At 63.6% G+C, this 19,383-nt stretch overlaps 4 protein-coding genes across 4 annotated transcripts; 2 read left to right on the forward strand and 2 right to left on the reverse strand.

The window, feature by feature from the left end:
* Nucleotides 1-570: 570 nt before the first annotated feature.
* AMSG_00452 (uncharacterized protein) lies at nucleotides 571-6,498 on the forward strand (the record flags this gene model as incomplete). The annotated part of the gene is made up of 1 exon (XM_013907277.1): nucleotides 571-6,498. A coding segment is annotated over one exon (4,600 nt), but the record flags the coding sequence as incomplete, so codon positions are not given.
* Nucleotides 6,499-7,246: 748 nt separating this feature from the next.
* AMSG_00453 (atypical/Alpha/MHCK protein kinase) lies at nucleotides 7,247-9,179 on the reverse strand (the record flags this gene model as incomplete). The annotated part of the gene is made up of 2 exons (XM_013907278.1): nucleotides 7,247-7,473; nucleotides 7,518-9,179. The coding sequence occupies 2 exons, from the start codon at nucleotides 9,177-9,179 to the stop codon at nucleotides 7,303-7,305; spliced, it is 1,833 nt and encodes a 610-aa protein (XP_013762732.1). The 3' UTR covers nucleotides 7,247-7,302.
* A 700-nt stretch (nucleotides 9,180-9,879) lies between these two features.
* On the reverse strand, nucleotides 9,880-10,686 carry AMSG_00454 (uncharacterized protein). The gene is made up of 3 exons (XM_013907279.1): nucleotides 10,667-10,686; nucleotides 10,335-10,439; nucleotides 9,880-10,114 (listed from the first exon to the last, which is right to left on the reverse strand). Exons 1-3 carry the CDS (start codon nucleotides 10,667-10,669, stop codon nucleotides 9,938-9,940), a joined length of 285 nt encoding a protein of 94 aa, XP_013762733.1. The 5' UTR covers nucleotides 10,670-10,686; the 3' UTR covers nucleotides 9,880-9,937.
* Nucleotides 10,687-10,918: 232 nt separating this feature from the next.
* Nucleotides 10,919-19,289, forward strand: AMSG_00455 (uncharacterized protein; the record flags this gene model as incomplete). The annotated part of the gene is made up of 4 exons (XM_013907280.1): nucleotides 10,919-10,963; nucleotides 11,053-14,274; nucleotides 14,322-17,051; nucleotides 17,081-19,289. The coding sequence occupies 4 exons, from the start codon at nucleotides 10,919-10,921 to the stop codon at nucleotides 19,247-19,249; spliced, it is 8,166 nt and encodes a 2,721-aa protein (XP_013762734.1). The 3' UTR covers nucleotides 19,250-19,289.
* Between the last annotated feature and the right edge of the window lie 94 nt (nucleotides 19,290-19,383).

The following is a 19,383-nucleotide window of genomic DNA, read 5'->3' on the forward strand; positions in this document are numbered from 1 at the left end:
ACACACACACACACACGCACACACACACACACACACACACACACACGCACACACACACACACACACACACACACACGCACACACACACACACACATACACACACTCTCTCTCTCTCTCTTCTCTGTCTCCACACTCTATCTTGCTTCCCCTCTCCCTCCATTCAGCCACACTCGCTCGCTTGCGCCTGATCAGAGCCGCCATGGCGCGGACAGGAAGCGCAGGTGATGGCACGGGTACAAGGGGCACCAGGAGCAGCAGAATGGGCAGAAGTAGCAGAAGCAGGGGTGGTGGTGATAGTGAAATGATTGCGCTCTCTCCTGCCAGGAAAGTCACCAGAGTCCGATTTGCCGCCGAAGCCGTCGCGGCAGCCAGCGAGGGTGGCGCCGACGATGAAAGAGGGGTTGATGGCCCAGGCTTGCCGCAGCCGGATGCCCACATGCGCGCCATTCAGGCGCAAGTGGCCGAGCTCGACGCAGAAGAGGCTGCCGCTGTGGAGGCTGGAGACTTGGTGGTGTCGGCGTCACGGACGGCGCTGGATGAGGCAAGAATCCCCTGCAGGCCGAGCTGGCCATGCTAGCGGGTGCGTCGGCCAAGGCACTGGCGCAGAGCAGCAAAGGCAGTGGCGGCAGCAGCGGTGGCAATGCCGAAGTGTTTGGCAAGGGCAACGAGCACACTGCAGCCCGGCTGGGCAAGAAGACCATCTCGGTCCCGTTTGGTTTCCGCTTCCTCCGCAGACTCCGCGATCCAGAGCAAAAGGCCATGCACCATGTGGCGTACAACGCCAAGCGCGACTCGTTTGCAGTCCTTGACAACGCCTGCCTCCACCTCTACCGTGGCGCCCGCGAGATCAAGCGAATGCAGCTCCAGCGGATCCGCAGGCTCGTCACTTTTGTCCTTCTCCCCGAGTTTGAGGTCTACATCGGGGCGACGGTCGATGCGACGCTGCGGATCTTCAACTGGCGGTTTGAGCTCATCTCGTCGGTGGCCACCGACTATGTTGACGTCCACGCCCTAACCTACAATCCGGTCCGAAGCGAGCTGATTGGCGCAGGCTCGCAGTCGGTGGTGGTGTGGAAAGTAACCAAGGACGCCACGCTGCTGCACCAGAGCATCGTCTCGCTCACTCGCATATTTGAGGCGCGGTCGCCGGTCGCCCGGCACGTGACCGGTATTGCAGTCTCCAACTCGTCGTTTGCGCTGTATGTGTATTGGGACACCCACCTCTCCATTCTCGACCCAGTCATCGGCTCGTCGGAGCGCGCCGCGCTCGACATCCACCGTCGCCATGTTACCGGCGTGGTGTGCGATCCAAAGTCCGAGGTGATCATCACCTCGGGCATGGACGGCAAGATCAAGATCTGGACTCTGTCCATGTTCCTTGTCCGAGTTCTGGACGGCCATGCCGCCGGCGTCACGCAGATCTCACTCAACCCCGGAAACCCGGAACTGCTGCTCTCAGCCTCGCTCGACCGCTCGGTCCGAGTCTGGGACATCCACACCCACCAGCAGCTCTACCGACTCGACTTGACGACGCCGGCCCTCGGCGGAGCCTTCATCTCGCCGAACACCTTTTACTGCCGAAGCAACCGCGCCATCGACGTGTGGTCCATGGCTCGCTCGTTCTCGCACTTTTGCCTTGTCCGCGCCCCGGTCATCGGCATCTCTCGCGTCGCAGAAGTCATGGGTGCCCGCCAGCCCGGCCGCGTCTTGTACCAGCTTGCCGACGGCACCCTCGGTCTCAAGACTCTCGACGCCGCAACCATCACCACGGTCATCCCGCAGCTCTCATTCTGCACTGTGGCCGATGTGGCGTACTTTCGCAAGGGTGAGATTATGGTCGTCCTTCTCGACGGCTCGTCGGACACTGAAAACGCCGACGTCTCTCGCTCGCCCCGCCGCCCACCGCCTGGCTCCGACCATCTTTTACTGCGGCCCGACTCCGCCCTCTCCCGCCAGCGCTCGTCGTATGTGCGCTCTCAGAGCTGGTCCCGCTCTTCATCGAGGACGACGCTCACCCGCTCGGCGCTGGGCCCGTCGCCGTCGCAGGCCCACCTCCCGGACATCGCCGTGAGCCAGGGGGCCGCCCCGCCGCCGCGCAAGATGCGGAGTGGCGAGATCAAGACCGAACACCTCTTCCGTTCGCGGCAGTACAAAGTCTCGCGCGCTTTCGCCGACATCAACCGCTTTGGCCCAGTCGGCGCCGCCGTCCACTCGTCGCGGTCCAAGCACCGCGAGATCCATATCTTCTCCACCTCGACCTCGCCCGCCGCCCACATCCGCTCATGGACCAACTACGGGCGCGACATCGAGCTACGCTCGGAGATTTGCGACGAAGAGCTCTCAGTCATCACGCTCGTTCCGCTCGAGTCCCGCAAGTCGCAGTTCCTAGCGAACGTCAACATGGCCGGTCGCGACCCGGCAAAGGACATTGCTGTCGTCCCCTCGCACTATGTGGCGGGTGGAACATGCTCCGGCACTCTCGTCCTCGCCGACATGTACCGCAACGGCGACATCATCCGCCGCATCCCGGTCTACGCTGCCGGCACCGTTGCCTGCCTCGAGTACCTGCCGCGGTTTGATGCGCTCCTCATCCACAACACGCGCGTTGTTCTCATTGCCCACATCGCGTTTGGCTACAACACTTACCACCGCATCACACCGTCGCTCCACCAACTCGCCACCATCGACGCTACTGTCGAGACTGGGGCGCTAATTGCGTCGACCCGAGTCTCAGATCGAGCGCTCGTCATTGGATCCACAGACGGTCTGTTCTCGGTCTACGGCTTCAAAGCCAAGGGTGTGCGCCAGATGTCGCGGGCAGCGTCGACGGTAGCCTCCACCTTTGCGCCCGTTGGCTCAGGCGCCGCCAACTTGCGCCGAGCAACCGACTCTGCCGCCTTCCCAGACTCGGACTTGGACTCGGACTTGGACTCGGAATCGGACTCTCAAGCCAACGCTCTGGACTCGTCGTCATCCATCCTTCTGCGTGACCGCAGTCGGTGCGAGGTCTCGAACGAATCCATTGTGGTCCGCATCAACCCAATGCAACGCAGTGGCGAATCAGTCACTGCCCGAGAGTCGCACAAGGCGCCCATTTGTGACGCAGACTATCACCCTGTGTGGCAGATGGTGGTGACGACGACGTCGTCAGGCCACGTCATGTTTTGGGACATCAACAACCAACTCATCACCGAGCTGTTTCTGGAGATGGCGGTCCACTGTTGCTGCTTCGTCAACGGGCAGGCTGACGTCCTCGTTGGTGTCGACAACGCCATGCTTGTCCTCCGTCGTGACTCGTACTTTCCGGCTCCGATCTCGCTCGACGAACTAATCACCATCTCCCCGCAGGCTCCGCATCCCGGCCTGCCGCCGACCCGCATGTGCGCCCGAGACTATGTCCACGACGAGATCGAGGACAATGCTGACGCGCTGGACGATCCCGGTAACGGTTCGTTGCCCATCCGTGTCTGGCCACGGCACGTGCTGCAGGACGCGCTCGCCTCGGGCCTCATCCCGGCCGAATCAAACCTCGCCCAGGCGCTTGCTGCCGAGTCCGAGGCACTGAGCAGCGGAGTATCACCTCATGTGCGCGCTTTGCATTCGCAGTATGCTCGTGAAGCAGAGAACAAGCCAGTCCAGTTTGACAACGAGAAGCTGGCCTTTGCCTCAAGCAAAGCCACGTTTCTCTCGCTCCCGTCGTCGGCGTCGCTCTCCAACCTCGACCGACTCCGCATCATGCTGGCGACGCCAGGGACACCAACGCGTGGCACGCTTGAAGGCCAGCAAGCCGAGGAAACGGGGCTGCCAACCGGCACTGGCGCTGGCCTTGCGCTCTTGATCAAGGAGTGCCCGCCCAGCCGGCTGTCGTCCGCAAGCTGGAGCAGCAGCACCAGTGATGGCGAGGCGAGTAGCGAGACCACACCGCCACTTCCGAGCACAGTAGTCTTGTCAGGCTCGACGGACTCGCTTGCTGAGCTGAATCGGGCAGTGCTGAGCGATGCAGCGCTGCTGATGGGCAACACATCTGACGCCGAGTCATCTAAGTCGACTTTGCCACCAGACACATCGCTTCAAGCCGAGCCGTCTGCACAGTCCCTCTCGTCGAGCTTGCTGTCCGAGAGCTGGTACGGTAGCCCGAGCTTTGTCGCCTACTCCAGCGGCGCCGCCGGGGAGTCCGCGCTACCACTGCAGGTTGTCCGATTTCTCTCAGGTGTTCCGCAGCTCGGCTCTGTCGACGTCAATCTTGTCCGGCCGCAGCTCGACCGCGGGCTCAATGTCCGTGCCGAGGGCCGGATGACAACTGTGCCGCAACAGCTCGTCAGCGATTCTCTGCCACGTGGAGACGAGTCCGAAGGAGCCACGACTTCTTTCCGCGAGTCGACCATTCTGCGAATCCGCTACTTGCTGCGACACGGCGAGTGGGCCCTTGTGGCGCGGGCGCTCGACATCGTGCGCATGATGCGGCTGTGGACCGATAATGCGGTGCTCGACGACATGTTGGTGGTGCTGCGGACGCACGAGTCATGGATTGTGCGCCGGATGCTGGCGCAGATGCTGGACACAGCCAGCATTCGGTCTGACGCTGTGGTATATGAGCTGAATCATGCCCGAATCAATGACCCCAACGCTGAAGTCCGGCGTGCAGCGCGAGCCGCGCTTGCCACTCTCCACGTCCAGCGCAAGCGAACCCACAAGGCTGCAGTGCGGATGGCGGCTGCTGAGCTGGACTTGCTTGTCACCCAGTTTATGGAGGCCAAGGAGAAGTCACAGCTCGGCAAGGTTTCAGTCGACGACATGCTCTTTGAGGTGCCTGACGATGTGGAGGACGAGGACTTGCGAGCTTCGTTTGCTTCGCTCGTCGACTTTAACCGGCGGCTCCGCCGCATTGCTGAGCTGGTCTTTGCGAGCAAGACCAAAGCCGTCGAAGACGAGGTTGACATTGCTGCACTGGTCGCTTCTCTGCCGCGGATGCGCTCATTTGAGGAGCGAGCTGTGGCACGTGCCAAGGCTGAGGCCGCTGCGCAGGCCGAGGCCGCCGCGCAAGCCGAGGCCGCCGCGCAAGCCGAGGCCGCCGCGCAAGCCGAGGCCGCCGCGCAAGTGGCTAGCGATGTCGAGAGCGGCGAGTCTGAGGGCGAAAAGCAAGTAGCCACGAGACCAAGAGCAGTGTGACGTGCAGTAGCGACGTCATCGAGACGGACACACCGTCGTCAGGCGCTCCTGGTGCTAGCGGCGTGTCTGGAGGCCACGATGCGGTGTCATCCACCAGTTCAGAGGCGCTCTCAGACGTGCTGGAACGGTTCACTTCATGCTTGATTGACGCCGCCGACATGGCACTGGACGCCGATGAGTCGCTTGTCCTCCCAAACGTCGTCAGGCTCGATTATCAGCGACCGATTCTGCCACCGGCGACGCCGCGGACACCATCGAGTGACGAGCTTGTCTCGCTAGCCTCCACATCGAGTGATGCAACAGCTGTCGAGAACGCGATGCCGACCTCGGCGCTTGTCAAGAAGACTTTCACCGACAGTGGGCTGTTTCGAAGCTTGCACAGCAATAGCGGCGTTCGGGTTGCCGACCTCGACTCGACAGGAGTGTGGGACGACGCGCTGCAAGGTACCAAGTTTGACTCGATCGTGCTGCCAGGCCACGAGACGGCGCCATCAGAGACCGACGAAAGCGGCGAGCTCGAGGCAGCGACGCCGCGGAGCGAGTCGACAACCACAGAGCGTGAGACGAGCCGCACCTGGTCGCAAAGCTCGATGGCAACAGATGCAAGCAATGCCTGGAGCGCGCAGGCTCCACAAGCACTCAACGGGTCGGAAACCTCGGACGCTTCGTCGGACTGGGCCGCGCATCCGCGGTCGCTGGCAGCCCTGCTTTTCTTTCCGACGGCGAGAATGCAGGTGGAGACAATAACTTTGCCGCCGGAGGCGGGAATGTCCGGGCCTATGCCGATGTCGACGGTAATGGGGATGACGAAAGCGATGAGAGCGACGCCGCTGCACACCAGCAGCCGCCAAAGGCTTCCGGCGACGAGCCGCCCGCATCTGAAACAAGGAGCCGGCCTTCACTCCGCGCTGCAGCTGAGGCGGTGAAGAGTGCCCTGGCCTTGCGGTCGCCGTTTTCACGCCGGTGCAGGATGATGGGAAGCTGTTTCCGCTCACCGTCTCGTCGTCACGGGTCTCGATCTACGAACAGCTAGGGTTGGTGCGTTCCGACTCGCAGGCCGAGGCCTCCCACCTGTCGTCAAAAGTGGCACGGACACAGCAAGCTGCGATCGCACCAGGCTACTTTGGATTTGAGCTACCCTCGGCTTTGGCAGCCGACGACGACATCGAAACGCCGGCCGTGACCGTGGCGCTTGACGAGAGCGGCGATTCAAGCGAAGATCGGAACATAATGGGCACAATGGCCATTCCGTTTGAGCGCTCTCAAGACCGCATCGATGTGGCTAGTATGGCGGAGTCGTCCAGGCGGCAAGGCAAGCAGCGGCTCTCATCGGCAGCGCGGTCGGTGATGAGCCGGCTGGCGGTAGTACACCGCGCTCGCGGCGGAGTTGCGCCGCCGGCGCGAACCATCGCCGAGCTCGCTAACCCGAGGCCTGATCCGGCTGTGGATGCAGACCAAACAGAGGCGACAAAGTCTATCACCAAGCGCCCTCGGGCCGATGACCCCAGCTTTATGTTTCTCTCCAAGTCGACCTCGCTCACCGAGCTCATGACAGCGCTCTCGCTTGACTCGCTCGGCTCTGCGGGCGATGACGGGCAAAATGAGGCTGTCGAGCCCGGGTCAGATCTCGAGTCCGAGTACGAAGAGGATGTCGAAGAGGTGGACGCTACCTCACTGTGGGGCGCCACCGGGCCGCGTGCTGCACGTCTCGAACAGCTCCTTCACGGCAATCTTCTCGCGCGAGCGGAAGGAACTGCCGTCGAGTCCTCAAGACCGCATCCTCCACCCAAGCGAGCACCGGCACCAGCCCTCCCGCCGCTCTTCCCGCCCGTCCCGCCTGAGACGGCTCGGCCAGTCCAAGGCCGCCGCCCGCGGCGGCGACGCCGCGCGGTCATTGTTCCTCAAGCCGGCACTGAGCATGGTGGCAGTGGCGATGCGGTCGGTGCCGATCCGCTTGACGAACCGCTGGCGCCTAGCGATGACAGCAGCTTGCTCGCACCCGCCACACCTGTCGCGGCCGCCGCGGCCAAAACCAAAGCCAAGGCCGAGGCCGAGGCCGAGGCCGAGGCCCAGTGGTGGCGTGGGCGCAATTTTTATGTTGCCAAAACCCAGTGGGGTTAAAAACCAGCGCGCTACGGCGACGATGACGACGCGGCGGGTGGCGGAGCAACCACAGGTATCCAGACCCGGATGGTGCGATCACCCGAGCCCGAGGCTAGGATGTGGCGCGGATCGGCAGAAGCCGCCGGCCGCTGGGCAAGGGCGTGGATGTAGCCATGGTGAGCGTCGAGGGTGCGGACGCACTCGAAGCGTGAGATGACGCCGGAGCCATGGGCTGGGCGCGAACGTGGTCCGGATCCACGGCCCAGATCATGATGCGGTGGTCAAACGAGGCTGAGACAAGCCAGGTGTTGGCGCTCGACGTCACGACCTCCATTTGCCACACCGGCCAGCGATGGCCCTTGAGCACGCCTTCAAACTCGTACTCACGAGCCATATTGTAAACACCAATGGTGTAGGAGCACGAGGCAAAGAGATAGTCGCCGGCGAGGGCGAGAGCCAGGATCTTGGACTCGGCCTGGACAACGACAACCGGCTCGGGAAGCTCGAGGTTGCTCACATCGGCCAGCGGCGCCAGCAAGCGGCTGATGTCCAGAAGCGATACAGTGCCGTCGTCCGAAGCGATGTAGAGCAGATCGCCGGCACGGGTGAGGGCCGAGATGCCGGCGTCACGGATTTTGACCGAGGCGAGAACAGCAAGCGACCAGGCGTGGGTGAAGCAGAGTGTGCCCGAAGCGTCGCCAGAGATGAGGACATTAGCCAGCGGCTCGTAACGGAGGGCGTAGATCTTGGCGGTGTGGACCTCAAGCTTGCCGACGCGCTCAAAGTGCGGAGCAGACGAGGCCGCCGGCGACGCGACCCAGACCAGGATGCTAAAGTCGGACGATGCCGAGAAGAGGCGGCGCGAGACGTGCGGTGCGTCCGAGTCGTCGTCGTAGTCCGAGTAGACCTCGTCGGGGACCGGGACAAAGGCCTCCTCCAGGGCCCACACCGTGTAAGCATGGCCTTGCAGGACGGCAAGACACTCAAAGGTCTCGAGCGACCAGACACGGATGGTGGTGTCCTGCGAGCCCGAGTAAAGGTAGGCCGAGCCGACGCAGAGTGCAGTCACACCCGAAGTGTGGCCCTTGAGCGTCCGTGCACACTCGAGCCGCGTCGGGCTCCACACCTCAAGGCCAGCCGTGGCCGACAACGCGCGCGATCTCAGCGATGGCGTGCCAGGCTCGGGTTCGTCAGCCACGGCGGCACTTGCGGATGCGCCGGCACAAACACTCGCCGACTGGCCAAGGCCGAGGCGGGTGGCGATCGGCTCCGGAAGATTCTCTTCCAGCAGCGCCCGGAGCTCCGGCGCAATGCTCGCCACCGGACCGGCAGCGTCGGCACTGGCCAGCGCCAACAGTGCGGCGCGGAGGGCGTCGACCTCTTCGGACTTGCGGGCGAGCGCGTCTTCGAGCACCTCGATCTTGGAGCAGGTCTCGCTGATAAAGGTGGTGACCTTGGCGTACGGGCAGTCGCCATCGGGCGCCGTATGGGCGTTGACAGCGTCCCAAGTAGCAGCATAGGCACAGCCGTGCTTGCGGAAGGGACAGCGGGCCGGGCGCGAGGCGCAGGCCACTCGATGGGCCTCGAGCTCTGCCAGCGGGAAGATGGCTGTGCAACCGGCAGAGCGGAACGGGCAGTACACATCCATCTCGTCGAGCAGATCCTGGACAAGGAGGTTTGGATGGATGTCGTCTGAGCCGAGGACGGCGCGGCAGAGCGGACACTCGGGCTTGAGGGCCACGGCCTGAAAGATGCAGTGGGTGCAGAAGGTGTGCCGGCAGGGAGTGAGGGCAGGCGCACGGAGCGTCTCTGTGCAGATAGGGCAGGCAAGCCGAGCCGACGGCTCGTGCACAAACGCTGTTGCTGCCTCCTCTATAACATCATGCCCCACTCTGGATGATGCCATTCTCATTCTCAGTCTGCCTGGCTGGCTGGCTGGCTGGCTGGCTGGCTGGCTGGCTGGCTGGCTGGCTGGCTGGCTGGCTGGCTGGCTGGCTGGCTGGCTGGCTGGGGAGAGGTGGTGGCGAAAGTGGCGCCAGTGGCGTAATAAGCTCACAGGAGGCCAGGCTCTTTGACATTGTGGCATTCTGGCGTCATGAGAGTGAAATCAGGGGTGCAAGGTGTGGCGTAACCGTCTTGTCGCTGCCTTTAAGCTATCTTGGCTGCCTTGGCGCTGCCTTGCCCATCGGCAGAGATGGGCAGAGCAGCAGTGTTGAAAAAGCGGAGATCTTGTGTGGCTGAAAAAAACGCACATTCTCACCCTGCGTATCCTCATCTCCGCAAACACTCGAGCTACCAGCGAGTATCCCGATCTACTGCCATCACCATACCCTTGATCATCTACAGATGTAAATGCCAGCTGGCATGCTGAGCCGATCACGCCCTCCTCGAGCCGCGGCGGGAGCAGCAACACCTGCGACGTAGTTGTGTACCAAGCAGCTAGTGAACAAGCAGGAGGCATGCCGCTGGTATCAACACCCCGCATCGTGATGACTATGCTCACAGCCAGCCCGATGGTCAAGGCCAGGCTGGACAATGATCTCTCCACCCCCACTCCCCACTCCCCACCCCCTCTTCTGCTTCAAACACAGCCAGGCATCGTCAGACAGGCATCACACGCATTCATTTGCGGGGAGAGGCAAAGACATTGGTGCGAGCCAACTATTACTCCTTGATAACAGCAAGGATGTCGTCGTCGTGGAAGAGGAACAGATCGTCCTCGCCAGGAACGCCGATCTTGGAGCCACCGTACTCGGGAAGGAGGACCTTGTCGCCGACAGCGACCGCAACAGGGCGCTCCTCACGGCCAGGACCGACAGCCACAACCTCACCCTCGTTGTTCTACACACACACACACACACACACCAGAATACACACCAGCATATACATGCTCCACTGTGAGTCCTCGCCCGAATGAGCTCCCCTTGGTCTTCGCTCACCGCCAGCACAGCCCACCAGGCAGGGCAGGACTCCCCAACGTGGGATGGGCGTCGCTTCACGAAGGTGAGCCATCTTCACCGGACACCTCGGCTGGCAGCAGCGCCTCCACAACACCACGTACCTTGTCCTGGGCAGACTCCGGAAGGAGAATTCCACCAACGGTCTTCTCCGCAGGCTTGGAGCGCCGGATCAGCACACGGTTGAACAGAGGGGCAATACGAGCAGCCTACGTCCACACCCCCCCCCCGCAGTGAGTCACCCCGCCGTCACCAGGCATCGTCGCCCCACCACCTGCCCCTCCCCCTCTCGAGCCACAGGCCACACAGCCATGTTCACCCATCAAGCATCGGGCCACACAGCGTCATGCTACACCACTCTGTGCACCCATTCCTCGCTCCCGATGCTCCATGCTAGCCTTCGCTTGCCTGAAACAACCCCGCCCGTGCTACATACCATGACGCGTTGCAGTCGAGTGGTGCCCTCTGCTGCCCACCGTCGCCCGCTGCCCACCGTCGCACGACCTTTTCCTGCCGGACCACGATCATGATCGCGATCGCGATCACGACGCGCCGCTCAACCACCCCACCCTACCCACACTCTCCCCGCACCTCCGCCCGAACGGCCGCTCCCGTCAACACAAACACACACCACCGGCATTACACCGCCTCGCCTCTACGCGCTTGGACTCTTGCTCCTTCGCACACCATGTCGACAAACCGCGAGGAGCTGCTCGCAAAAGGGCGCGAGCAGGTTCGTTTTGGCGCCAACCCCCCCTCCCCCCTCCCCCCCCCCCCGCCTGCACAACCTCCCCTCCCCAATCACTCACCCCCGCAAACCAGTTTAACAAGCACAAGAAAAGGGGAAAGCGCCGCAAGAATCGGAGTGGCAAGGCCGAGACCGGATCCGGCCAGAGCCCGGCAACACCCGAACGTGAGACCGAGCCCGAGGCCTCCGTCTTTACCACCGACTCGACCGACGTGGCGCTACTGGCAACCGATGACGACGACAATGCCTCTGACGTAGCAGACGTGCTCGATGACTACCTCCAACCGACCCCTCCACCCGAAACGCCACCGAGATCGCCTGGGGGAGACGCGCTCGCGGACTATCTTGCCCCGGCGTCGCCAACTACTCCACCGCAGAATGGGCCCTCGCTCGGCTCGACAGACGATGATCCCACAGCGTACCTGCAGTCGCTCATGATGCTCTCGCCGATGACGCCCGCGCAGTCTTCTGCTCCCCCCACTTTTGAGCACACGCCGCAGGAGGCATCGCTCGCCTCACGCTTTGTCTCGGCCGAGGTGCCTGAAGAGGACACCACGGTCCAGCCCGCTTTCAAGGCTACCGTGGCCACTCTCACTGCCGCACTTAAGAGCACCGAGCACGTGGACAATGCCTCGATTGTCGAAGGCGTCCGCAAGCTTGCCACACTGCATAACCGCCGCGCTCAGAACCTCAAGTCGATCATCGACTCGCAGCGAGCCCATCTTCAGCAACTCAAGACCAACGAGCTTGATCTCGCCGCGGCTGAGGCAAAGGAGTATGACGATTTCATCAACGAGACAATGCAGGAAAACGAGGAGCTGACAGAGACCAACGAGAAGCTCACCATCGAGCTCGATGAGCTCAAGGCCGACCGTGCTGCACTCGGCGACCGCCTTAAGTCGCTTCAGCTCAAGCTCGACGATCATGCTTCGCTGCTCGAGACAACGAAAAATGAGGCAGCTCAGACTCGGACGGCGCTTGCTGAAGCCGAGCAAGCCGGTAAGGCCGCTCGCGACGAAATCGACAGCCTCAACAACCGCATCGACGCTCTCGAGCGTGACCTTGCCGACGCCCGCAACTCGGCAGCAGAGGCGAACGAGCTCAACAAGACCCTCAACGATCAGGTGACCCAACTCGACAGTTTTGTTGCCACCGCCACTCGCGAGCGCGACGATCTCGCCGCCGCTGCCTCGTCAGCAGCTGCGAAGAGTGCCGAAGAGCTCGTAGCTGCCCAGCACGAGATCGAGCGGCTGGCCACCGAGCTTCGCGCCGTCCGCGGCGAGTTTGCTGCAGTCACCGCCGGCGAGAAAAAGTCCAAGGCTGAGCTCCGCAAGCTCACCGCCGACGCCGCCGACCGCGAGGCCAAGCTTGCTACCGAGGTCTCGGCCCGTGAGGCCCGGATCAAGACGCTTGACGCAAACCTGGTCGACGCCGACTCCCGCATCGAACTGCTTCAGAGCGAGCTGACCAAGTCGCGTGAAGCCGAGGCGAGTCTCCGCAATGATCTCGCCTCCCTCAGCGACGAGCTGGCAAAGGCACGCGACGACGACGCCACCCATCTTGCCCAGTTGGAGACTGCAGATCAAGAGCGCGAGGTCCTAGCTGCCCAGCTCGACGCCGCCACCAAGGAGCTCAAGGCCGCCAGGGCCGAAGCCGCTGCCGACCGCACCACCCTCGCTGCCGCCCAGTCAGAGCTTGACTTTGCTGAGAACAAGGCCGCCGCTGCAGAGACCAAGCTCGCACAGCTCGAGTCCGAGGCCGGCGCTGCCCACATGACTGTCGCGGAGCTGACAGAAAGCGTCGAGCGGCTGACAACCATCAACGACGACTTGCAGGCCCGGATCAACGAGCAGGCTGGAGAGCTGAAAGAGGTTTCAGCCGAGGCTACTGATGCTGCAAGCCAGCTCTCCCAGCTGTCGGCCAGTCGCGACCAGCTTCAGTCCGACTACGAACTTTCCCAGTCTACGCTCGCCGACGTGCACAAGCGGCTTGCGCAGGCTGAAAAGGTCGAGTCCGAGCTCCGCGCTCAGCTTGCAGCTGCTCTTGACGAGCTGGCGAGTGCCAAGCTCGCCGCCACTGATGCAGTCAGTCTTGCCAAGCTCAACGACGAGCTCGAGACCAAGCTCATCGCACTGAAGCAGGATGTGAAGCGGCTCGAAGTCGAGCGCGACGAAGCTCGCTCGAACGTTGACACCTCGTCCAAGTCGCACATCGAGTCGGTCCAGTCACTCTCTAAGCAGGTCGAGTCGCTGACGGAGAGCCTTCGCCGCGAATCGGACCGTAACACTGAGCTCAACTCGTTGCTGCAGGCCGCACACGCCCGCATCGCCGAGCTCGAAAGTGCCGCCAGCGATGCTGCTGCCGCTGCCGCCGACAACGACAAGTTCACCTCTGAGTTGGACGCACTTCGTGATGACGACCCGAGCCTCGATATCAGCGTTGCAGCTTGCATGTCGTGCACTGAGCTGCAGAGCTCGCTCGATACGCACGAAATGGTCTCCCGTGAGGTGGCCAAGACCCTCATCGACGCTCTCGGGTCGGATGCGCCTGCTGCCGCCCACCCCGACGAGATCCTGCCGATGGCGCTCAGCGCTGCCAGCCTCATTGGCCGGCTTCAGAGTGATCTGGACGAGGCCGAAGCCGCTGCCGCGACAGCCGTGGCCAGCGCCGACGCCGCCCTAAGCACTGTTGCTCAGCTGGAAGCCGAGGCCTTCGAGCGTCAGTCTGACTTTGACGAGCTTCAGACCCAGTGCGACTTGCTCGAGCAAGAGCGCGACGACCTTGTGGCATCATCGGCGGACTCGGCCCAACTGGAGGGGCAAATCCGCTCGCTGGAAGCCGCACTCGCCGACCTGTCGCAAACCTTTGAGGCTCGCAACAACGAAAACGAGGCCACCATGGGAGCCCTTAGGTCCGAGAATGCCGCTCTCAAATCCGAGCTCGCTGCACTCACCGACCTGTCGCAGACGCTCAAGGCCCGCAACGCTGAGAACGAGGCCACTCTGACGGCGCTCACTTCCGAGCGCGATGCGCTGCAGTCTGAACTCACGGCCCTCGCAGACGCTTCTCAGGCTGTGGAAGGCCGTAACGCCGAGAATGAGACGCTTGTGGCAGCGTTTCAGCGCGAGTGCGAGACGCTGCAGGCTGACAAGGCTGATCTTGTCGCCCAGGTCGAGGATCTCAAGGTCGAGGTGGCATCGACCCAGCTGCAAGTTTCTTCGCTCGAAAGCGAGATCAATCCCATGCGGCAACAGGTGTTGGCGCTCCTCGAACAGAATGATACCCTCGAGCACGAGGTCCGGCGCCAGGGAAGCCCAGCGGCAATGACCTCACTCAAGGGCAGCTTCAGCTGGCGCAAGACGATCTCCGCGTCGCGCAGGACACCGTTGCCGACCAAAAGGTGCTCGTCGGCATTCTTAAGGAGGCTTTGATGGAGCAGGCGGTTGCCGCCTCGTCAGTCGATGCATGCGGCCACCCGCGCGAGCTCAAGCTCAAGTACCCCGGCCAGCGCGCCAAGCTCCCAAACTTGTCCGACGACGACGACAACGCACGAGCTAACGAGCTCCTCTTCTCCATGTCCACCGCAAAGGCGCTCTCGGCCCGGGCTGGCGTTGACGTCACTCCCGCTTTTGGCGGAGACACTGCACTCTCGCTCTCGACCTCGTCATCGGGCTCGCTCCACGAGAGCAACGCGTCCGTCCCGGAGCCATCAAACCTTGCTCCCGAGCCGACGACTGTCGAAGACCTCGTTGCCGAGCTTGCCCACCTGCGCCGTACCAACCGCGTGCTCGAGGAGCGTATCGCTTTGTACGAAAACCCGCAGTCAGGAGCCACCGAGGCACTCGATGGCCTTGCCATGCCAAGCTTTGATGACGGCCAGACCGACGACCTTGATCTGCTGCTTGCGTTTGGCGAGTCGCTTGCCGACCACTCGATGCCGCGCCGCGAGCTGAGCGAGGCCTCCAGCGAGCCCGCTCCGGGCTCGTGTGCCATCTCGGCGTGGGAGGTCCTCCGCTGGGTCAAAGAGGCGCTGACTGCGCTCGGCATTGGGCGTCACTCGCTCAACAATGCTTCACTCGCCGCCTACCCCCGCAAGTGGCTCGATGCTCTCCTTCGGCACATTGATCTGCGGACCCGCAAGATCAACCAGCTCAAGGCGCAGTACAGCCAGGCGGTGACCAACGCCGCTGCCCTTAAGCGCCAGTCGGCCGCTATGCTGAAGAGCCAGCAGGAGGTCTATGCCAAGGACCGGGCCGCGCTGGTGGCCCAGGCATCATCCGCCGATGTTGCTGCTGCCGCCGACGCAGGTCTGGTCCGCGAGCTTGAGGCCGCCAAGGCCACTCTTACTGAGCTTGAAGCCGCGCGCTCGGCTCTGCTCCGCTCCAATGCCGAGCTTGGGCGTGATCTGAGTCACCTTCGCGAGCTTGCTGGCGCCGGGCCGCAGGAGCTCGCCCGCGCGGTTGTGGCGGCCAAGACCCAAAAGACCATGTTTGAGGCGCGCCTCAACGAGGTCGAGGCCCTTGTGCCATCGGCTGCTGAAATTGACAGCCTCCTTCTTGAGCGTGATGAGGCGCGACTGCAGCGCGATGCGCTTGAGCTCGAGCGTGACGAGGCGCTCGGCAGGATCGAAGCGCTGGAGCTGGAGCGCGACGAGGCCCAGCTTCAGCACGAAATGGAATCTGCCGACCATCGACAATGCGTTGCTCGCCTCGAGCTCCTCGAGGCCGAGCACGCCAGCTGCAAGGAGAAGTTCGCCGAGCTGGAGGAGCTGCGCCAGTCGGCCAACAACTCGCAAGCTACCGTACAGCTCGAAGCCGTCGAGGCCGAACTGCTCAAGTGTGAGAGCAAGCTCGCCGCTCTTCAGCTCCAGTACGAGATGGAGTCTGTCGACCACCAGCAGTGTGCCGAACGCCTAGCAACGGCTGAGGCTGAGCACGCTGAGTGCAAGACCAAGGCTGACGAGCTCGAGCGGCAACTGGAGGAAGCGCAGGCCGCAGTGACCGCAGCCGCACAACGACCAGCGCCCGTCATTGCTCCTGCTAGCTCGCCGCCGCGCCAGGCCATCAACATATCGCTGGGCGAAGCCGAAGACCTGCGCGGCTATCTGGCGCCGGCTACGCCTGTGTCGGCCCGGCGCGGACTGGGCGCATCAGCGCTGGGGGGCTCGTCGCTTGGCGCTTCGCTCTGGAGCCCTGCACGCACCACAAGCTTTGCTGAGCCCGCCACGCCGGGCGAGGTCCTTAACCGAGCGCTTGCGTCGTCTAATCCGATGGGTGCGCTCAAGATGCACCTGGTCTCGCTCCGCGGCCTTTGGCAGCACGAGGTCAAGGCTAATGCTGCGCTGCGCGAGCTGATCGAAACGATGAGGGCCGACCGCGATCGGGTTGCCCACGAGGCCCGCAGCCGTGAGGAGCAGCACGCGCGTGTGGTGGCCGAAAAGGACCGCGCCCTTGACGAGCTGCGCATCAACGTGACCCAGCACATGGCCCAGGCCCAGGCTCACTCGTCGTCGCTTGTCGAGACCATTTCGACCAACCTGAGCGAGATGCAGGGCTCCCAGTCGGTGCTCTCGCAAACAGCGCTTGCGGCGTCGACTGAGGCCAACCGGCTGCGGGTTGAGCTCGAAAGCGCCCGCGACAAGACTCAAGCGGCCATCCGTGAGACCGACCGAATCCGGGACCAGGCCGCGGCTGACCTTGCCTCAGCTGAAGCGAGTGCTGCCAACGCACACGCCCAGGTGGCTCGACTCGCTCACGAGAAGCAAGCCGTTGAGGGCGAGCTTGCTTCGATACGGGCCCAGCTGGAAGCTGTCCAGAGCGAGCGCGCTGGGGCACAGGACTCGATCTCACAGCTGACTCGAGCGCTTCAACAGTGTCGGGCCGAGGTGGCCGAACTGGAGCGGACTCGCGACGGTGCGCTTGATACTGCATCGGCTGCTGCCGATGAGCTCGAGCGCGTCCGCGCCGAGTTTGACTCGTTGGCCGCCGAACTGGAAACGTGCCGGTCCGAGGTCCGCGCTCGCGACGATGAGCTGCGCCGGGCCAAACGAAGCCACGGCTCGCTGGAGAACTCAGTGGCACTCCTGCTGCAAGAAAAACCGAGCTCGAGTCCAAGTACGACGGGCTCAACGGCGAGCGCATGGCACTGCTGGAGGAACTGGGCCGCCTGCGGGAGACTGAGGCTGCGCTGGCCAACGTCCAGGCGCGCGCTGACAACTTTGAGTCGCTCCTCGGCCAAGAGCGCCAGATCGGAACGGAGGCGTCGACAACGCTCGTCGAGATCCAAACTCGCCTCGCCCAATCTGAGCTCGAGCGGGCTGCGCTCGATTCGCAGCTGCGCTCGGCACGAGTTGAGCTGGCCCAGGCTCAGGGCTCGGCCGAGGCGCTGCGCGAGCAGTTAACCGAGGCAAATGCCGAAGTTGCCACCGCTCGCAACGCCGCTGCCTCTACCCGATCCATGCTGCAGAACGAGCGGGCTGCGTGGGAAGCCAAGGTTGGAGCTGCAGCCGTCTCTGCCCAGCAAGTGCAGGACTCGATCACTCGCGACTTTGAAGCGGCGGCACTGCTTGCCGATGACAACGGCCGTGCGCTTGCGGCTGCCAACGTCGAGCTCAGCTCGCTGCGTGAGGAGCTGGACGAGGCAAGGGCCGACGCGCGGAGTGCCCGCGAGGAGGGCCGCCGACTCAAGCGAAGCGCTGAGGAAGCCAATCGCCTTGCCGAGAGCCGCGAGCACGAGCTTGCAGCTGCCCGCGAGTCAGCGGCGCGGCACCAAGCCGAGATTTCTGAGCTCGCTCTGCAGCTTGCCGATAAGCGCGATGAGGCAGCGGCGGCCGAGGAGGTCAAGGCCAAGGCCGCTGCCGAGGCCGCTGACGCTCGTGAAGAGGTGGCGCGTGCGCAGGCAAGTGTGGCGCGTATGCAGGCCGACCTTGCGGCTGCACGTGGCGAGCTCGAGACTGCCCAGGCTCAACGGGCGGCCGAGGCGCTTGCCAACGCATCTGCAAAGTCGCAGTTGGAGAACTCAGCGCACACTGTTCGGGTCCAGCTCGACGACGCCCGGCACCAGTTGGAGGACTCGCGGCGGGAAGTTGGCGCGCTGCGCGAGGAGCTGGCTGCTGCCCGTCGCGAGCTTGCTGCCAAGGACGCGTCGCATCGCGAGCGGTCGCTGGAGACAACCGCCATCGCGTCGCAGGCCTCGATGGCAGCGCTAGAGCGGGCGCGGACTGTCAGTGAGCTGAGTCAGGCCCGCCAAGAGAACGCCCGACTCCGCGCGCTGGCCGATGAGCTGCAGGCTGAGGTTGAGCGCGAGCGCGCCCGGGGCAACGAGCGGCGCAGTGCGCAAAATTTTGCCTCGGACAAGGTGACGGCGCTCGAAGCCCGGGTTGTCTCTCTCACCGTAGCGCTTGACAAGGAGCACGTCAGCGCGACCAAGGCCGTGCTTGGCTTCCGGATGCTGCAGCACCACCTGGAGCGTGCTAACGCCTTCCGGGCTTCGCTCATCTACCAGAAGCAGTACCTCATCCTCCTTCTCGGCGGCTTTGAGGCGTGCGAGATGGCGACCATGTCGTATCTCTCCCGCCTCGGTGCTGTCCATCAGGAGCAGCTCCAGCTTGGAGGGTCGGCTGCGGTTGCGGCACGCAAGCGCACCGCCCGTCGCCGATTCCGAGTCGCCGCTCATGTTGTGCGCGGCATTGTCCGCCTCCGCATCCTCGCGCGCCGCTTTGCCAAGCTGGAGACGTCGACCCGCGCCCAGATGGCCGAGCTGGGCGAAGACGTGCCCCAACCAACGCCGATGCCGCCGCCATCACGGATGACACCACCGCTGCAGCGGCGCCCGCCGCCGGCAGCCCAAGCCTCAAGTCATGGCACTCTCCGCGCGCTGAACCCGTCATACGAAGTGCGGCAGCGGCGTGGGCTCGCCTCAGCAGACCTCGATCACGCGAGCTCTGGCCACGCCCACCGACCGCCAGCTCTGACCCGGGTGGCACCAACTCGCGAAGTGCAGCCGCCTTTGGAGCGCCGCAGCGAGTACGTTGAGTATGCCCACCCGAGGGCGCCATCGGCGTACGGCTCGCAGAATGCCCCGCCCAACCGCGAAGCCGCCGCCACCGGCGCCGCTGAGCGCGAGCAGGCCTATGCTCGCCTGGCGCAGCTGCGGTCATCGACCCGTGCCGAGATCGAGGGCGATCTCTCAACCGGGCGCGTGCCATCTGCACACCTCAAGGCTTATCTGGCGTCGATTGACGATGCCATGACCAAGTTGTCGACCATGTAGCCAGCCCGTCGTGTTCGAGCCGCACCATGTTGACTTACCCAATGTAAAGCAAGCGATTGTCAGATTGTTGATCAGGGCAATGCAATTTGTCTGAAGAGCGCAGGACGTTGGAAGGGTGAGGCGAGCAGCATTGC

This window comes from Thecamonas trahens (assembly GCF_000142905.1).
Source record: "Thecamonas trahens ATCC 50062 unplaced genomic scaffold supercont1.2, whole genome shotgun sequence".
Classification (NCBI taxonomy): Eukaryota; order Apusomonadida; family Apusomonadidae; genus Thecamonas; species Thecamonas trahens.

Coding starts and splice junctions, on each gene's coding strand:
- AMSG_00454 (XM_013907279.1), bottom strand. Junction 10,115..10,334: donor CGGAGTCTGCCCAGGACAAG/GTACGTGGTGTT, acceptor GTGTGTGTGTAG/AACAACGAGGGTGAGGTTGT.